Here is a 19630-nt window from a genome sequence, read left to right on the forward strand (position 1 = left end):
ACTGAGGAAAGTACTATATGGAGATATATAATAACTGTTTATCCTGGTATCAATTCATTCTATTTGGACTTTTTAACCATTTTGGGGAGGGGGGTTATGTTTATATATTTTAATATATGTTATCATGAAATACATTTTTATTAAAATATTGAGTAATACCAATTGATCATATTTTTTCACATATTCCTAGATGATAGTTTGTCATTTTGTTGTTTTTTCTCTTGTTCTCTAAATTGCCAGTGGGTACACCTATAACAGTGCTGCTAGGTCCATAAACAAACAGGGGTGAGCCACTGAGTGAACCTGCCATCACATACATTAGACTGTTCGCTAATCCAGCTGAAATGTGGTGGACATGCTATCATTTATCTTTTGTGTATGGTCTGCTTTAAAGGTCCCTGAAACAGATATCTGCTTACAAGAGCTCTTAACGTCAGGTTTTCAGCCTGATCTTTATCTGGCCTCACCCAAATAATACAGTTTACAAGTACCATGGAATTGTTCTGCGTTTTACTTGTCAGAGCCACCACTCCATGTCCGTCAGTCTCAAATCTAAACTCCAGGTACCCACACTCCAACAGCTATTCTTCCTGACTCCCCCATACAGATGCACTCTTTCTTGCCTAGATAAGCAGCTGCCAGACACCTCTGACGACGGCTTATCTCCTTTGAGAACAAAAAGATCAAGCACGGAAATTAAAGATTCTTCTTTCCATTACATCATAAGATGTCTCGCCAAAATGAATGGGTTTGTGACCAACTTTGCCACATGTATGGGCACCTTTAACTCCAACAGTCACATGCCTTTACCTTCGGTCCAAACTTAATACACAGATAGCGGCAATGTCATACGAATGCCTATATGATCCCCCAAATAAATTCAGGGGCTAATAATACAAATTCTATCTGAGGGATTCCATTAATTTCAAATGGCAGAGAAATAAGGTAAACTATGAAATATTTAAAATAATATTTTTTTAAGTGATTCCTTAACCCCTTAAGGACGCAGGGCGTACCGGTACGCCCTATTTCCCGAGTCCTTAAGGACCAAGGGCGTACAGGTACGTCCTGACTTAAATTCGGAATTCCGGCGCCGCAGGGGTTAATCGGAACGGGACGCCGGCTGAAATCATTCAGCCGGCATCCCGTAACAACGCAGGGGGGGGTCATTTGACCCCCCCGTATCGGCGATCGCAGAAAACCGCAGGTCAATTCAGACCTGCGGTTTTCTGCGTTTCCGGTCCATTCGGGTGTCCTGTGACCCGATGAACCGGAAAAAGACTGCGATCGGTGGCGTAATTTTACACCACCTATCGCAGTCCGAGGATTTGGAGAGGCGGTGCTGGCCCTGGTGCTGAACGCCGCTGTCCAGGGTGCTGATTGGTGCAGGGGAGAGAGGCGCGAGATTCAAACTTCCTGCGCTCCTCTCTCCCCTCCTCTTCCTGTCCAGCACCCTGACCGTGCAGCACCGTCCAGAACGAGCTCCTGTGTCCCCCTAATCGCCATCCATCACCCTCCTGCACCCATCGCCACCCAGGTAGGTTAGGGTCAGTGAGGGAGAGGCACCGTTAGGCAGGGAAAGAAGGGAAAAGTTAGTTAGGAAAAAAAAAAAAAAAAAAAAATTTTATTCCAAACTTCCATCTATCCATCTAACCCTAACCCAGACCCCCCCTGCCACTTGTCCCCCCCCACCCCCCCACCACCCCCCCCCACCCCCCACCAGCCCCCCTCCCCCACCCCACACCAGCCTCCCCCCTTCCTCACCACCACTTTTTTTTTTTTTTGCGTGCGCTGACTGGCCGGCACTTTTTTGCGTCCGTCCAGTGTTAGCGCATCGCCCGCCCCACCACCCCACCGACCGCTGATCAGCGTTGTACCACTGATCAGCAAGTTTTAACTTTTTTTTTTCCTAACACTTGCCCTTTTTTTTTTGCCTTTTTTAGTACGTGAACACCCGTTGCCCCCACACACACGCACATAGAATAAAGGTTTCCACACACGCACACCTACACGCACACACACCCATGGCCCGCCGGATGTTCTCGGCCGAGGAGGCATACGCCCAGATTGCCTCCGACTCTGAGAGCCCCAGTGAGGATGAGGATGACCCCACATTCCTTTTGTCATCCGCATCCTCCTCATCATCATCGGATGACGATGAGCCACCAAGGCGGCGGAGACGCCACCAGGCGGAGCCAGGGGCCCCACATGCTAGGGATCCTGTGGCCCACACTAGTACGAGCCGCCCTGGGGTTCGTACTGGTTTCCCGGCCCACCAAATAAGTCCACCGGAGCCCCCTGCCGATGAACTTAGCTGGTGTCCCCCAGTGGACTTTGAGCCTGAGATTCCGGATTTTGCTGGCAATCCTGGAATCCAGATTCCCACAGTGGGGTTTACTGAAATAGACTATTTTAGTTTTTTTTTCAGTAACCCACTGGTGAATTTGATGGTGGAGCAGACGAATCTGTACGCCCAACAGTTCGTCGCTCAAAACCCAGGCTCAGTTTTGGCTAGACCCGGTGGCTGGACGCCGGTCAGTGCAGCCGAGATGAGGACATTTTGGGGCCTCGTGCTGCATATGGGTCTAGTCCAAAAACCCAGTGTCAGGCAATACTGGAGTGGGGACGTCCTATACCAGACCCCACTGTACAGTATGGTCATGACACGTACACGGTTTGAGGCCATCCGGAAATGTCTGCATTATTCCGATAATGCAGCATGTCCACCCCGAGGTGATCCTGCCTATGACCGGCTGTATAAGATACGGCCGGTCATCGATCACTTTGGGGCCAAATTCATGGAGGCCTACGTACCTGGAAGGGAGGTCGCGGTTGATGAGTCTCTCGTTGCGTTCAAGGGGAGACTCAGTTTCCGCCAATACATTCCCACAAAGCGGGCGAGGTATGGCGTGAAGCTATACAAAATTTGTGAGAGTGCCTCAGGGTACACTTACAAATTTCGTGTGTACGAGGGTCGAGATTCCCGTATTCAACCCCCAGAATGTCCCCCCACTCTGGGTGTTAGCGGGAAACTCGTGTGGGACCTTATGTACCCACTGCTGGATAATGGTTACCACTTGTACGTGGATAACTTTTATACCAGCATTCCCTTGTTCAGGTCCCTTGCCACCAGATCCACGTTCGCTTGTGGGACCGTGCGGAAAAATCAACGCGGCCTCCCTGCCTACCCCCTCCAGGTACCTATCCCCAGGGGTGAGACCCGTGCCCTTACCAGTGGAAACCTGTTGCTGGTCAGGTATAAGGACAAGAGGGATGTCCTTATGCTGTCCACAATCCACGGTAACGGCACCACCCCTGTCCCTGTGCGAGGTACCGCGGCAACGGTCCTCAAGCCCGATTGTATCGTCGACTACAATCGGTATATGGGAGGAGTTGATCTCTCTGATCAAGTCCTCACGCCATATAACGCCATGCGCAAAACCCGGGCATGGTACAAAAAAGTTGCGGTCTACTTGGTACAGGTTGCCATGTACAACTCTTTTGTACTATCCCGAAGCGCTGTCAGCACAGGGACATTCCTCCAGTTCTATGAGGCAGTCCTCAAAGACCTGATCTTTTCGGACCGGGAAAGAGCAGGCCGGAGTACCTCGGGAATTGGAGGCGCCCGGATCGTCCCTGGCCAACACTTTCCAGGTGTGGTCCCCCATACTGGAAAGAAGGGACGAACCCAAAAAAAGTGCAGAGTGTGTCGCAGGAGGGGGATACGGAAGGACACCACTACTCAATGTGACACTTGCCCCGATCATCCGGGCCTCTGCATTGACGGTTGCTACAGGGAGTATCACACTTCCATGGAGTACTAAATTTTTATAATCCTCAACAGTCCACTAGAGAACATAAAACACTATGGCTCTCAGACTTTGGAGACACGGAAACAATTTTTCTTTCCCCAAAAAATATTAGTTTTAGAGCAGGCATCCTCAAACTGCGGCCCTCCAGATGTTGTAAAACTATAACTCCCAGCATGCCCAGACAACCTACAGCCATCAGCAGGGCATGGTGGGAATTGTAGTTTTACAATATCTGGAGGGCCGCAGTTTTAGGATGCCTGCTTAGTGTCTCCAAAGTCTGAGAGCCATACATATTGGGCATCGTCGCGTGCGTAAAAGTCGTCGCTATAAAAATAACTTTTGACCAAACGCCTCGGATGAACGGTGTTAAAAATATAAAATAAAAACTGTGCCAAAACACCAATTTTTGGGCAAAATTTCAATTTGAATCCATTTTGCCGGTAATAAAGCAAGGGTTAACAGCCAAACAAAACTAAATATTTATTGCCCCGATTCTGTAGTTTGCAGAAACACCCCATATGTGGTCGTAAATGGTTATATAGCCGCACGGCAGGGCATAGAACGAAGGGAACTCCATATGGTTTCTGGAAGGCAGATTTTGATGGACAGTTTTTTTTTTGACACCATGTCCCATTAGAAGCCCCCCCTGATGTAGCCTAGACTAGAAACTCCAAAAAAGTGACCCCATCTAAGAAACTACACCCCTCAAGGTATTCAAAAGTTACTTTACAAACTATGTTAACCCTTTAGGTGTTCCACAAAACCAAATAGTGAATGTAGAAACAATTTTAGAATTACATTTTTTTGTTACATTGCCTCAAAAAAGAGTAATATAGAGCAACCAAAAATCAAATTTACCCCAAAAATAGTCCCAAAACAACAACCACCTTATCCCGTAGTTTCCTAGATGGGGTCACTTTTATGGAGTTTCTACTCTAGGGGTGCATCAGGGGGCTTGAAAGGGTACATGGTGTCAATAAACCAGTCCAGCAAAATCTGCCTTCCAAAAATGACGTTCCCCTTCTTCTATGTCCTGCCGTTTAGCCAAATAGTAGTTTACGACCACATATGGGGTGTTTTTGCAAACTACAGAATCAGGGCAACCCATTTTGAGTGTTGTTTGGCAGTTAACCCTTGTTTTACTCCTGGAAAAAATTGATTATATTGGAAAATTTTCCAAAAAATATAAATTTCAAAATTGTTTCTCCATCTGCCATTAACTCTTGTGGAACACCTAAAGGGTAACAAAGTTTGTAAACCCAGTTTTGAATACCTTGAGGGGTGTACTTTCTTAGATGGAGTCACTTTTTTGAAATTTCTATTCTAGGGGTGCAACAGGGGGCTTCAAATGGGACATGGTATAAACAAAACCAGTCCTGCCAAATCTGCCTTCCAAAACCCATATGGTGTTCCCCTCCTTCTATGTGCTACCGTTCGGCCAAACAGTAGTTTACAACCACATATGGGGTGTTTATGAAAACTACAGAATCAGGGCAACCCATTTTGAGTGTTGTTTGGCAGTTAACCCTTGTTTTACTCCTGGAAAAAATTGATTATATTGGAAAATTTTCCAAAAAATATAAATTTCAAAATTGTTTCTCCATCTGCCATTAACTCTTGTGGAACACCTAAAGGGTTAACAAAGTTTGTAAACCCAGTTTTGAATACCTTTAGGGGTGTACTTTCTTAGATGGAGTCACTTTTTTGAAATTTCTATTCTAGGGGTGCAACAGGGGGCTTCAAATGGGACATGGTATAAACAAAACCAGTCCTACCAAATCTGCCTTCCAAAACCCATATGGTGTTCCCCTCCTTCTATGTGCTACCGTTCGGCCAAACAGTAGTTTACGACCACATATGGGGTGTTTTTGCAAACTACAGAATCAGGGCAACCCATTTTGAGTGTTGTTTGGCAGTTAACCCTTGTTTTACTCCTGGAAAAAATTGATTATATTGGAAAATTTTCCAAAAAATATAAATTTCAAAATTGTTTCTCCATCTGCCATTAACTCTTGTGGAACACCTAAAGGGTTAACAAAGTTTGTAAACCCAGTTTTGAATACCTTGAGGGGTGTACTTTCTTAGATGGAGTCACTTTTTTGAAATTTCTATTCTAGGGGTGCAACAGGGGGCTTCAAATGGGACATGGTATAAACAAAACCAGTCCTACCAAATCTGCCTTCCAAAACCCATATGGTGTTCCCCTCCTTCTATGTGCTACCGTTCGGCCAAACAGTAGTTTACGACCACATATGGGGTGTTTTTGCAAACTACAGAATCAGGGCAACCCATTTTGAGTGTTGTTTGGCAGTTAACCCTTGTTTTACTCCTGGAAAAAATTGATTATATTGGAAAATTTTCCAAAAAATAGAAATTTCAAAATTGTTTCTCCATCTGCCATTAACTCTTGTGGAACACCTAAAGGGTTAACAAAGTTTGTAAACCCAGTTTTGAATACCTTGAGGGGTGTACTTTCTTAGATGGAGTCACTTTTTTGAAATTTCTATTCTAGGGGTGCAACAGGGGGCTTCAAATGGGACATGGTATAAACAAAACCAGTCCTGCCAAATCTGCCTTCCAAAACCCATATGGTGTTCCCCTCCTTCTATGTGCTACCGTTCGGCCAAACAGTAGTTTACGACCACATATGGGGTGTTTTTGCAAACTACAGAATCAGGGCAACCCATTTTGAGTGTTGTTTGGCAGTTAACCCTTGTTTTACTCCTGGAAAAAATTGATTATATTGGAAAATTTTCCAAAAAATATAAATTTCAAAATTGTTTCTCCATCTGCCATTAACTCTTGTGGAACACCTAAAGGGTTAACAAAGTTTGAAAAAACAGTTTTGAATACCTTGAGGGGTGTAGTTTCTAGAATGGGGTCATTTTTTGGAGGTTTCTATTATCTAAGCCTCACAATATGACTTCAAACCTGAACTGGTCCATAAAAAGTGGGATTTTGAAGATTTCTGAAAATTTCAAAATTTGCTTCTAAACTTCTAAGCCTTGTAACATCCCCAAAAAATAAAATATCATTCCCAAAACAATTCAAGCATGAAGTAGACATATGGGGAATGTAAAGTCATCACAATTTTTGGGGGTATTACTATGTATTACAGAGGTAGAGAAACTGAAAATTTGAAATTTGCTAATTTTTCAAAATTTACGGTAAAAATTGTATTTTTTTATGCAAAAAAATTAACTTTTTTGACCCAATTTTAGCAGTGTCATGAAGTACAATATGTGACGAAAAAACAATCTCAGAACGGCCTGGGTAAGTCAAAGTGTTTTAAAGTTATGAGCACTTAAAGTGACACTGGTCAGATTTGCAAAAAATGGCCTGGTCCTTAAGGTGAAAATGAGCCCGGTCCTTAAGGGGTTAATACAGACTCATAACATACTATTTCATAAGGGTCTGAATTTTTGGGGTTCAAAAGTCTCTGTGAAGATAACCGTCAAGTTTAAACAGGCCTAAAAAGAATGCAAAGATGCACCTACCCTTTAAGTATTAGGCTACTTTCACATCCGTGGCACTGAGATCTGGCCGCCAGTTCCGGCAGAGAATGGCAGAAAAACGGCATAAACCACAGCATGCAGCGGCTTCTGTCCGGCCAATTCTCTGCATATATGCCAGATTATGGCCGGATCTCTGCCGCACCCCATTATAGTTAATAGGGCCGACGGGCATTCCGGTTGCAAGCAAGGGTTTGTTATGGATTTTATGCCTTTATATATGGGCTGTTCATGTCAGACAGTAGTTGGAGCAATGGTTGGCACTCCAGGAGAGCAGAGTGGTGCTCAGTGGTAGAAGGGTTCAAAATAAAATATGTATGAATACCACGGCACTCGCAAAATGCATTGCGTCCACGCTATTTATTTGGATGGATTAAATAAAATAAATTTCTAACTGCAATACATTTTGCGAGTGCCGTGGTATTTATACATTTTTGTTCATGTCAGAGAGACATGGTGAAAATATTTACCAACCCCCTCCACCAGGTCCTCTTCACATTGCTCAGGGGTTGTACGGTATTTTACACTATGGATTCCGCAACAAAATCTGCACCATTTGAACCGTGCTGACATACCCTAAAGTAAAAACAGGTGGAGGGAAGTGGTCTGAAAAAAGGCAGAGCCCATAATAGTGTATAGTATGAAGGGTGTAGGGCAATTCCTACTTTTATAGTCTCTTTGGCGCAACATTTATTGGCTACTTGGAGGATAAGGTCATACTTCTCAACGTTCAAAGAAAGCAAAGAGGAATGCCCTGCCAATTTTTATATGTTAAGCCATGTCTTTAACTCCACCGTCTGTATACATATGTCCAATCCCAATTAGTCTCCTTTGTGCCTCTACTTAGTAACATTGTCCTCCTTTGTGTTACACACAGTAATAGTGCCTCACACATAGTACCCTCTTTGAGTGGCACACAGTATGTGTCTTCATACAGTGATGAGGCCTCCTTTGAGTAATTATACCCTCTTAGTGCCCCCACACAATAAGAATGCCCCCTCGCAATAGTGATGTCTCCTGAAAGTCCCCAATACATAAATCGTACCCCTATTGATACCCCCACACAGTAGTGATACCCCTATGGTTTTATTAAAAATAATATTCACCTAGCCCCTTTCCCATAACTAACGAAGGACATCATTCACAGCTCAAGGTGGGACTCCACAGCTCATCACAGCAGGTGCATAGGCTGCCTGCGGCAGTGGTCACAGGGTGAATGGTGGGGCAGGTAGTTGACGGCTCCCTGCTACACCATTGTATTCAACTGTATCTGTGTATTGTGGACACAGATACCGCTGAAATCTGGACATGAAGTATCCTTCCTGGGACAGCAGCCAAAATAGGTAACTATCCCGTTGGATCCAGGATAATTGGGAAACATATATGTTGAAAAGTGAAAAAAGGATGCAAAGGTAAACTGTGACATACCCATAATGGGCCTGTGATGGTGCATTATGTTTTTTAAAGGACTCTATATTTCGGCTGGTTTTGTGTGAGCTTTGTCTGGCTTTAGGTCAGACAGTCTAACTTCCTGGCTCCTGGCGCAACGCCTGGACGGACGCCTGGGAGTCCTTTTTTTGTGGCTGGGTGAGACGGGCTCCTCTGCAGAATGACAAACTGCAGATAGACAAAGAACAGAATGGAAAATGGTGCGCAGACAGTAGGAGGAGCTGTAACTTACTACGTCCACAAGTCTCCTCTCACTGCAGCTCAGGGAGAGACAGTCCCAGAAGGCTCTAGCAGAGGACCTCTGTGCTGCCTTTTAGCCTCAACAGAGAAACAGGTCACCTTACTTCTGATGAAGGCAGCTGGCCAGCAGCTTGATCCACGGTGAACTGGCGAGTCCATCAACGCAGTGACTCACCAGCCTGTATAATGTTCAGGACAGCACACTAGGAGCAGAACATCAGATTGGTGCTTCTCAGCACAGGGGCAGGGGCACTGAGATCGTGGGGGATACCAAATAGACAGCAGTACCAGGCTAGTCAGTGTTATGGAACAAAAGATTAAGGGGTTAACATAGTAAGTGTCTTATAGTACAGAAAAAAGGGACAGGGCATAGCGGGGTGGTGGGTGGGGTTTAATTAGGAAAGTTATGGCCTAGGATGTCCTCCTTTTTGGGGTTATGAAAGTGGCCACCCTAGTATTGCTCAACCAGTCTGCTCTAGCCTGGAAGTAAGCACCACACAGGGATGAGGGGGTAGATAATTGAACCAGCGTCTATCTACATCCAAGTAAAATTATGTCAGCTTCCACCTAACGACCTCCCGCTGTGACTTGATTAGGAAGAAATTTGGCATCTATGGCTCGTCTTATTGTCCAGTACCTACAGACGCTTCCTGCAGAGTCTTGATTGAGGAATGCAGCCTTCAATGTTGAGGGGCAACTAGAAACTGCCCAGGTGTCAGGGGCTAAAACACTGGAACTAAAGACCCAAGAGAGAGAAGGTTTCTGCCTGGAGTCGATGCTGAGGCCAGCACTCTAAGAGGACACCAAAGGAACGCATGTTGCATGGGATGACCTGCATGAGAGGAGTTGAAGCTGAGGCCAACAGCCCGAAGGGACGCTCTTCATGAGGAGCATCTGCCGTGCAACTCTCCATTGTGATCATTAGCGGAATTCCATAGACGGCATGTCCTGTCCCACTGGACTATACCGGGTTCCAACAGACCATTCTCCTCCCTGTTTGGTGAAGTGCTGATTGGGCATTTGTTATTATAGCCATGATAAACGATGTTGGGGCTGTACCCGCATCGCTTAGGCTAGTTTCACACTAGCGCTTAGTATCCGGCAGCCTGCTGGATACTAAGTGCTAGTGTGAAACTAGTCAGATAGGTGCGGGTCTGCACGCTCCGACACTTTGTGGCCTCCGTTATAAGTATAGGTGTGGGTCCCAGAGGTGGGACCTGCACCTATCAGACATTGGGGGCATATCCTAGTGATATGCCCCCAATGTCTGAGATGGGAATACCCCCTTAATCTGTTGATTATAAGTACAAGAATAGAATGAACCACACGAGTGTCCTTTTGGCATTCGCATGACAAGGTAAAATGTATTTTTTTAGACTGCTACACTATTCAATGCCACATTACAATGGATGCCAAAAGTTATACAGAAGTGTTTTTACGCCAATACTAAAGAACCCCTTGTACATTTTGAGACAGTGCCAAATATAAGCCACTATTTCTATCACATGAATGAATTCCTAGTCATCTCACCTTAATAAGTTCGGAGCAGTACTGTAGATGCCTGACCAGCGTGATGTCCAGGCTCTCATTTCCTGTAGTGAGGGGCAGGGGACTGCTTGCAATACTGGTGCCAACACCTGTGTCTTCAGTTAGTGCCTCGCTCAGGTGTCCCCTGGCTTCTGGGTGGTCCGATCTGTAACTGTAAAACAGACACTTTAGTGGGAACATGTCATTCTTGTATCCAAGGCAATGGTGGTACATTCATGGATTCTATGCTGCATGCTTATGATTCACTGCCCAGTTCACTGCCCAAACCCCTGAAGACGCCTGTTAGGCGAAACATGTCGGGGGGCAGCGAGTGATATTAGCTTTTTAGCCAGTCTATGCCGGCCCTGCAATAACGTCTGGGAGACATAACGCTAGGAGTGCAGACTAGGAAGATAACTATGCTAGCAAGCAGCAAGCTGTGGGAATAACAGCATGCTTTGAGTGAGCAGGAAAAGGTTGCAATAAAGACAGTAATGAGAGACTTAGCTATATGTATATAGCACCTTCCAGTGGATGCACTCACTAATCAGACACTATGTTGCTACTATAAATATTAGGCAGGCAGACATAGCTGATAATTTTAATAGTAGTGTTCTAATTGATTTGTTTTAAGGATTAGTAATAAAAGCTATATTATATAATTTATTAGCACGTGTCAGCTTAGGGACATTGATGGTCTTTACGGCCAAATGTAAAACAAAAGCATGCTTATGATGACTCTATAGCGGCGTGCCTGATTAATCACAATCCATGCCGCAGATTTACTAAAATAACAGATATTTTTCAAAGGTTTATAAGGTCTACTATTAGATTTGGTGGGAATACATTTAAAATAGTCTTTCCCAGTTTTGTCAATGCTATTTTGTTAGATCAAAGACAAGGACTAGAATAGCAAGGCTTGGTGTGCAAACCAAAACACAGCGAGGAGGGGACCCCGGGGCAGCCATATGTCAAGCTTACAGTGTAAACAGTGTCATACATTGAGTAGTGTCAACATTTATATGTAACACTGTCATCATGAACTACTACTACTAATCCACTTATTCAGGCATTGCTATAGTGTATATATTCAGATCAATGGGGGGGGGGGACAAAAAGCTGATAATGTGAGCTTTTGGCTAGTAGACAGGGGCGGATTGGCAATAAACCTTAAAGGGAAATTTCCCGGTGGGCCGATGCCCAGGGGGTCACCTGGGCCCACCTCATGGCCGGCCAGTGGAAGTTTTTGTGCTGTTGGCCCCAGTATTTAGTGATGGACTGTGGTATCTGGCTCTGTTGAGGTGGTATAATGTGCCACAATATGGTATTGCTGGCCCTGACTTCCATCAATTTGGACCAGACTACAAAACAAGCCACTTTTAGTATTTTTTTTTCCAGGGCCACTTTAAGTTCCCAGTCCGCCCCTGCTAGTAGATCATTTAAAAAGCTATACATTATCGATAGCATAACATCCTGATCAAGATACTTAACCTACGTTTATCTATGCTCTAAGATCCTCTGCCAGAACAGCCTGGCGGAGTTCATGGTATCTGGCATTGCCGGATGATGCAGCAAACCGCTGATTACAATGGGATCCAACGGGCTGCTTTTACAACTTTTTGTCCGGCTAAAAGCTGGTATTATGACGGGAAGGGTCTGGACTTCTGTCGGATACCACTGAAGTTAATAGGGAACCCGGGGGGGTCGTGGCATTATCAGGCTATGCCAGATTTAAAAAACTCAAGTAAGTGAAAGTAGCCTTAGGAGCTTAGAGTCCTATTAGACAGGAAGATATTTTTTCACGAACGAGCAGCGATCGACGATTTAGCGAGTCAATTGCATTCAGTTTGTGCATACACAAAACATTAATCGCTAAATATTATTCGCCCATTATTGCGATCGACTGGCAGATTTCTGATAAATGTACTGGTGATTAACAGTCTTTTAGTCAGGCAGATTTGTCCAATCCACAGAAGATGAACGATTTATTGTTGGTTGTTTGATCGCTGCACACTATTACACGCTAATTTCTGAAATTCTAATGATTATATGAGAATAGGACTTTTAGGGTATAGGCACATGGTGTGTATTATGCATTGATTTTCCTGGCAGCGTAATACAGTACCAGAAAAGTGAATGAGATTTGCCAAATTTCATGTACACGGTGCATAATATTTTCAACGTGTGGAAACTGAATGACCACAAGAACCTTTGAACAGATGGATCATCAGATTATAAGAATGGTGCATAGTGATCCATTCTGTACTGCAAGTGAAACTGGATGTAACATACCCAGACTAGGGTGGCAAACCATTAGAAGGTGTTTTCAATGCATGACATTAGGCTATGAGCCAGACATCCAGATACAGATGTTCCATTGACCTCATGCCACCGCTTTCAAAGGCTCAGCAAGAGGCAATAGAGTTCTCTCCTCTTCAGCAATGAGCCTCACCTTTGTCTTGGACGCAATGATAGACTGGTCTGGAGACCACGTGAGCAACACCACGAAGAGGCCTGCAAAAGGGAACGTCACACCGGCCCTACTTCCGGGATTATGGTACGGGTTGACATAATCTATGGTAGCTGGACCCCTCTAGTCTTCATATCAGGTACACCGACACCTCGGTGTTACATTGATTTGGTTGTGGAACCAGTGATACAGCCAGTTACAGGGATAGTGTATGTTAAATGCCCCTGACTCTAATTAATGCCAAAGTGTCCTATGTTTTTGAAAGGACCCTTTCCACAATGTTTTGTACTGGAGGATTCTTTAGGTTGTAGTCTGCCTTGGCCTTCATTTGTTTCCATTGTCTTTGGTGACTACTTGGCTTACTCTCCTATGTTCCCCTGTGTGCTGCCTGCCTTGACCTCCGCTTATGACTGAACCCTGCCAGCCTTGATCCAACTACATCTCCTACCTGTTGACTATGTTACATGAAATAGAATCACTTTTTTTGTCTACGTTCCAGCTGTTGCCAATGGAGATAACACAGAGGGTGGCAACCTGGGGATTCCCTGTAGGACAGTCTACACCCAACTGCACTATGGCTCCCACAAATTGCCAGACCGCACCAGTAACAGAGCTCTTAGACTATGTATCCTGGCTTAGCCATACACCAAACCCATTAATGACCCAGTGGGTCCACATCTTTAGTTAGCCACTGTTACATGTCATTAAAAGATCTGACCTAGTAGAAACTTTGATTCCTTTCTATATGATATACTGCTGATTAGAGAAATGTCACTGATAGCACATACAATACACACACAACACGGTTTCTTTTTTCCAGTTGGCAAATAAGGTATGATTCACTGACAAAACGAACCCAAACTTCATTTGTGATTCGACATTTTCCCTGGGAAAATAGTAAAACGTGTTATCATGAATTGTACAGTAATTCCTCAAAGGCCGCACTTACGAGGAATACAATCAATCAGTTTGTTTGTATTGTCATCAAGTGTACGTTAAGGGTAGAGTTATATGGAATGAGTAAACAATGGGCTGTGAAATATCTCAAGTTATATATACATTTAGTAATATTTGAATAGTACAATGTGAATGTAAGGCCGTGAGAAAATTACACACTGTGTTTTCCCTCCTATCCTGGCAAACGGTATAGTAGTAGTATAAAAGGGGCCTGGTCTATAGGAAACTCCCTCCAATAAAAATAAAAAAATTGTAAAGGCTTACATAATGTTATATAATAGTGTTCACTATGGATCTGATGTTCTGTTGGGGAGATTTTCTGTGACTTTCTTTTAAAATCTTTTTTATTTTTATTTTTGAGGAGCTTGAAATATTAGCCAAAGGGTTCCTTCATAGGATTTTGTCCCTGGCATGTTTTTTTTGTTTCTTTTTAAGCCCCCCACCCAAAATAAATAAATAAATAAAAATCTTGACTCCATCAGCGTTTGTAATGCTTTTGCCCATACAGTGTTAGGCCTCATGCACACGACCGTTGTTGTGTTCCGTTCCGCAAAATGGGGTTCCGTGATCGGTTTCCGTTTCAGTGTGTCTTCCTTTATTTTTGGAGGATCACCAGACATGAAGGAAAGTAAAAAAAAGTCAAGTTTGCCATGCAAATGATAGGAAAAAAAAACGGACGCAGACTCGGATGACAATCTTGTGTGCCTCCGCGTTTTTTCACGGTCCCATTGACTTGAATGGGTCCGCGAACCGTTTTCCGTGAAAAAAATAGGACAGGTTATATTTTTTTGATGAACTGGAGCCACGGATCACGGACACTGATGACAACGGTGCATTAGCCGAGTTTTCAACGGACCCATTGAAAGTCAATGGGTCCGCAGAGAATCACAAAAAACAGAACAACGGACACGGAATAAAACAACGGTCGTGTGCATGAGGCCTTACCAACAGACGTTTTTAACCACCTCCGGACCGCCTAATGCAGGATCGCGTTCCGGAGGTGGCAGCGCTGCGCACAGTCACGCATATACGCGTCATCTCGCGATGGCCGAGATTTCCTGTGAACGCGCGCGCTCACAGGAACGGACGGTAAGAGAGTTGATCTCCAGCCTGCCAGCGGCGATCGTTCGCTGGCAGGCTGGAGATGTGTTTTTTTTAACCCCTAACAGGTATATTAGACGCTGTTTTGATAACAGCGTCTAATATACCTGCTACCTGGTCCTCTGGTGGTCCCCTTTGTTTGGATCGACCACCAGAGGACACAGGTAGCTCAGTAAAGTAGCACCAAGCACCACTACACTACACCCCCCCCCCCCGGTCACTTATTAACCCCTTATTAGCCCCTGATCACCCCTGATCACCCCAAATAGACTCCCTGATCACCCCCCTGTCATTGATTACCCCCCTGTCATTGATCACCCCCCTGTAAAGCTCCATTCAGATGTCCGCATGATTTTTACGGATCCACTGATAGATGGATCGGATCCGCAAAACGCATCCGGACGTCTGAATGAAGCCTTACAGGGGCGTGATCAATGACTGTGGTGATCACCCCATATAGACTCCCTGATCACCCCCCTGTCATTGATTACCCCCCTGTAAAGCTCCATTCAGACGTCCGCATGATTTTTACGGATCCACTGATAGATGGATCGGATCCGCAAAACGCATCCGGACGTCTGAATGAAGCCTTACAGGGGCATGATCAATGACTGTGGTGATCACCCCATATAGACTCCCTGATCACCCCCCTGTAAAGCTCCATTCAGATGTCCGCATGATTTTTACGGATGCACTGATAGATGGATCCGATCCGCAAAACGCATCCGGACGTCTGAATGAAGCCTTACAGGGGCATGATCAATGACTGTGGTGATCACCCCCCTGTCATTGATTACCCCCCTGTAAAGCTCCATTCAGACGTCCGCATGATTTTTACGGATCCACTGATAGATGGATCGGATCCGCAAAACGCATCCGGACGTCTGAATGAAGCCTTACAGGGGCGTGATCAATGACTGTGGTTATCACCCCATATAGACTCCCTGATCACCCCCCTGTCATTGATTACCCCCCTGTAAAGCTCCATTCAGATGTCCGCATGATTTTTACGGATGCACTGATAGATGGATCGGATCCGCAAAACGCATCCGGACGTCTGAATGAAGCCTTACAGGGGCGTGATCAATGACTGTGGTGATCACCCCATATAGACTCCCTGATCACCCCCCTGTCATTGATTACCCCCCTGTCATGGATTACCCCCCTGTAAAGCTCCATTCAGACGTCCGCATGATTTTTACGGATCCACTGATAGATGGATCGGATCCGCAAAACGCATACGGACGTCTGAATGAAGCCTTACACGGGCGTGATCAATGACTGTGGTTATCACCCCATATAGACTCCCTGATCACCCCCCTGTCATTGATCACCCCCCTGTCATTGATCACCCCTCTGTAAGGCTCCATTCAGACATTTTTTTGGCCCAAGTTAGCGGAATTTATTTATTTTTTTCTTACAAAGTCTCATATTCCACTAACTTGTGTCAAAAAATAAAATCTCACATGAACTCACCATACCCCTCACGGAAACCAAATGCGTAAAATTTTTTAGACATTTATATTCCAGACTTCTTCTCACGCTTTAGGGCCCCTAGAATGCCAGGGCAGTATAAATACCCCACATGTGACCCCATTTCGGAAAGAAGACACCCCCAGGTATTCCGTGAGGGGCATATTGAGTCCATGAAAGATTGAAATTTTTGTCCCAAGTTAGCGGAACGGGAGACTTTGTGAGAAAAAAATTAAAAATATCAATTTCCGCTAACTTGTGCCAAAAAAAAAAAATTTCTATGAACTCGCCATGCCCCTCATTGAATACCTTGGGGTGTCTTCTTTCCAAAATGGGGTCACATGTGGGGTATTTATACTGCCCTGGCATTCTAGGGGCCCCAAAGCGTGAGAAGAAGTCTGGTATCCAAATGTCTAAAAATGCCCTCCTAAAAGGAATTTGGGCCCCTTTGCGCATCTAGGCTGCAAAAAAGTGTCACACATCTGGTATCGCCGTACTCAGGAGAAGGTGGGGAATGTGTTTTGGGGTGTCATTTTACATATACCCATGCTGGGTGAGAGAAATATCTTGGTCAAATGCCAACTTTGTATAAAAAAATGGGAAAAGTTGTCTTTTGCCAAGATATTTCTCTCACCCAGCAAGGGTATATGTAAAATGACACCCCAAAACACATTCCCCAACTTCTCCTGAATACGGCAATACCACATGTGTGACACTTTTTTGCAGCCTAGGTGGGCAAAGGGGCCCACATTCCAAAGAGCACCTTTAGGATTTCACAGGTCATTTACCTACTTACCACACATTAGGGCCCCTGGAAAATGCCAGGGCAGTATAACTACCCCACAAGTGACCCCATTTTGGAAAGAAGACACCCCAAGGTATTCCGTGAGGGGCATGGCGAGTTCCTAGAATTTTTTATTTTTTGTCACAAGTTAGTGGAAAATGCTGATTTTTTTTTTTTTTTTTTTTTCATACAAAGTCTCATATTCCACTAACTTGTGACAAAAAATAAAAACTTCCATGAACTCACTATGCCCATCAGCGAATACCTTGGGGTCTCTTCTTTCCAAAATGGGGTCACTTGTGGGGTAGTCATACTGCCCTGGCATTCTAGGGGCCCAAATGTGTGGTAAGGAGTTTGAAATCAAATTCTGTAAAAAATGACCTGTGAAATCCGAAAGGTGCTCTTTGGAATATGGGCCCCTTTGCCCACCTAGGCTGCAAAAAAGTGTCACACATCTGGTATCTCCGTACTCAGGAGAAGGTGGGGAATGTGTTTTGGGGTGTCATTTTACATATACCCATGCTGGGTGAGAGAAATATCTTGGCAAAAGACAACTTTTCCCATTTTTTTATACAAAGTTGGCATTTGACCAAGATATTTATCTCACCCAGCATGGGTATATGTAAAATGACACCCCAAAACACATTCCCCACCTTCTCCTGAGTACGGAGATACCAGATGTGTGACACTTTTTTGCAGCCTAGGTGGGCAAAGGGGCCCATATTCCAAAGAGCACCTTTCGGATTTCACAGGTCATTTTTTACAGAATTTGATTTCAAACTCCTTACCACACATTTGGGCCCCTAGAATGCCAGGGCAGTATAACTACCCCACAAGTGACCCCATTTTGGAAAGAAGACACCCCAAGGTATTCGCTGATGGGCATAGTGAGTTCATGGAAGTTTTTATTTTTTGTCACAAGTTAGTGGAATATGAGACTTTGTATGAAAAAAATAAATAAAAAAAAATCATCATTTTCCACTAACTTGTGACAAAAAATAAAAAATTCTAGGAACTTGCCATGCCCCTCACGGAATACCTTGGGGTGTCTTCTTTCCAAAATGGGGTCACTTGTGGGGTAGTTATACTGCCCTGGCATTCTAGGGGCCCAAATGTGTGGTAAGAGTTTGAAATCAAATTCTGTAAAAAATGACCTGTGAAATCCGAAAGGTGCTCTTTGGAATATGGGCCCCTTTGCCCACCTAGGCTGCAAAAAAGTGTCACACATCTGGTATTGCCGTACTCAGGAGAAGGTGGGGAATGTGTTTTGGGGTGTCATTTTACATATACCCATGCTGGGTGAGAGAAATATCTTTGCAAAAGACAACTTTTCCCATTTTTTTATACAAAGTTGGCATTTGACCAAGATATTTATCTCACCCAGCATGGGTATATGTAAAAAGACACCCCAAAACACATTCCCCACCTTCTCCTGAGTACGGAGATACCAGATGTGTGACACTTTTTTGCAGCCTAGGTGGGCAAAGGGGCCCATATTCCAAAGAGCACCTTTCGGATTTCACAGGTCATTTTTTACAGAATTTGATTTCAAACTCCTTACCACACATTTGGGCCCCTAAAATGCCAGGGCAGTATAACTACCCCACAAGTGACCCCATTTTGGAAAGAAGAGACCCCAAGGTATTTCGTGATGGGCATAGTGAGTTCATAGAAGTTTTTATTTTTTGTCACAAGTTAGTGGAATATGAGACTTTGTAAGAAAAAAAAAAAAAAAAATCATCATTTTCCGCTAACTTGTGACAAAAAATAAAAAGTTCTATGAACTCACTATGCCCATCAGCGAATACCTTAGGGTGTGTACTTTCCGAAATGGGGTCATTTGTGGGGTGTTTGTACTGTCTGGCCATTGTAGAACCTCAGGAAACATGACAGGTGCTCAGAAAGTCAGAGCTGCTTCAAAAAGCGGAAATTCACATTTTTGTACCATAGTTTGTAAACGCTATAACTTTTACCCAAACCATTTTTTTTTTACCCAAACATTTTTTTTTTATCAAAGACATGTAGAACTATAAATTTAGAGCAAAATCTCTATATGGATCTCGTTTTTTTTGCAAAATTTTACAACTGAAAGTGAAAAATGTCATTTTTTTGCAAAAAAATCGTTACATTTCGATTAATAACAAAAAAAGTAAAAATGTCAGCAGCAATGAAATACCACCAAATGAAAGCTCTATTAGTGAGAAGAAAAGGAGGTAAAATTCATTTGGGTGGTAAGTTGCATGACCGAGCAATAAACGGTGAAAGTAGTGTAGGTCAGAAGTGTAAAAAGTGGCCTGGTCTTTCA

The 19630-nt window shown here is 44.2% G+C and overlaps 1 protein-coding gene across 3 annotated transcripts in view; it reads right to left on the reverse strand.

Moving 5' to 3' along the window:
- RIPOR2 (RHO family interacting cell polarization regulator 2) overlaps positions 1-19630 on the reverse strand; it is a 163758-nt gene that overhangs the window by 35066 nt on the left and 109062 nt on the right. For all 3 annotated transcript variants that reach the window (XM_040432881.1, XM_040432880.1, XM_040432882.1), the window contains exon 15: positions 10544-10712. In XM_040432881.1, coding sequence (XP_040288815.1) covers positions 10544-10712 — 169 coding nt within the window. The remainder of the gene's footprint in view (positions 1-10543; positions 10713-19630) is intronic.

This window comes from Bufo bufo, chromosome 5 (genome assembly GCF_905171765.1).
Source record: "Bufo bufo chromosome 5, aBufBuf1.1, whole genome shotgun sequence".
Classification (NCBI taxonomy): Eukaryota; Metazoa; Chordata; class Amphibia; order Anura; family Bufonidae; genus Bufo; species Bufo bufo.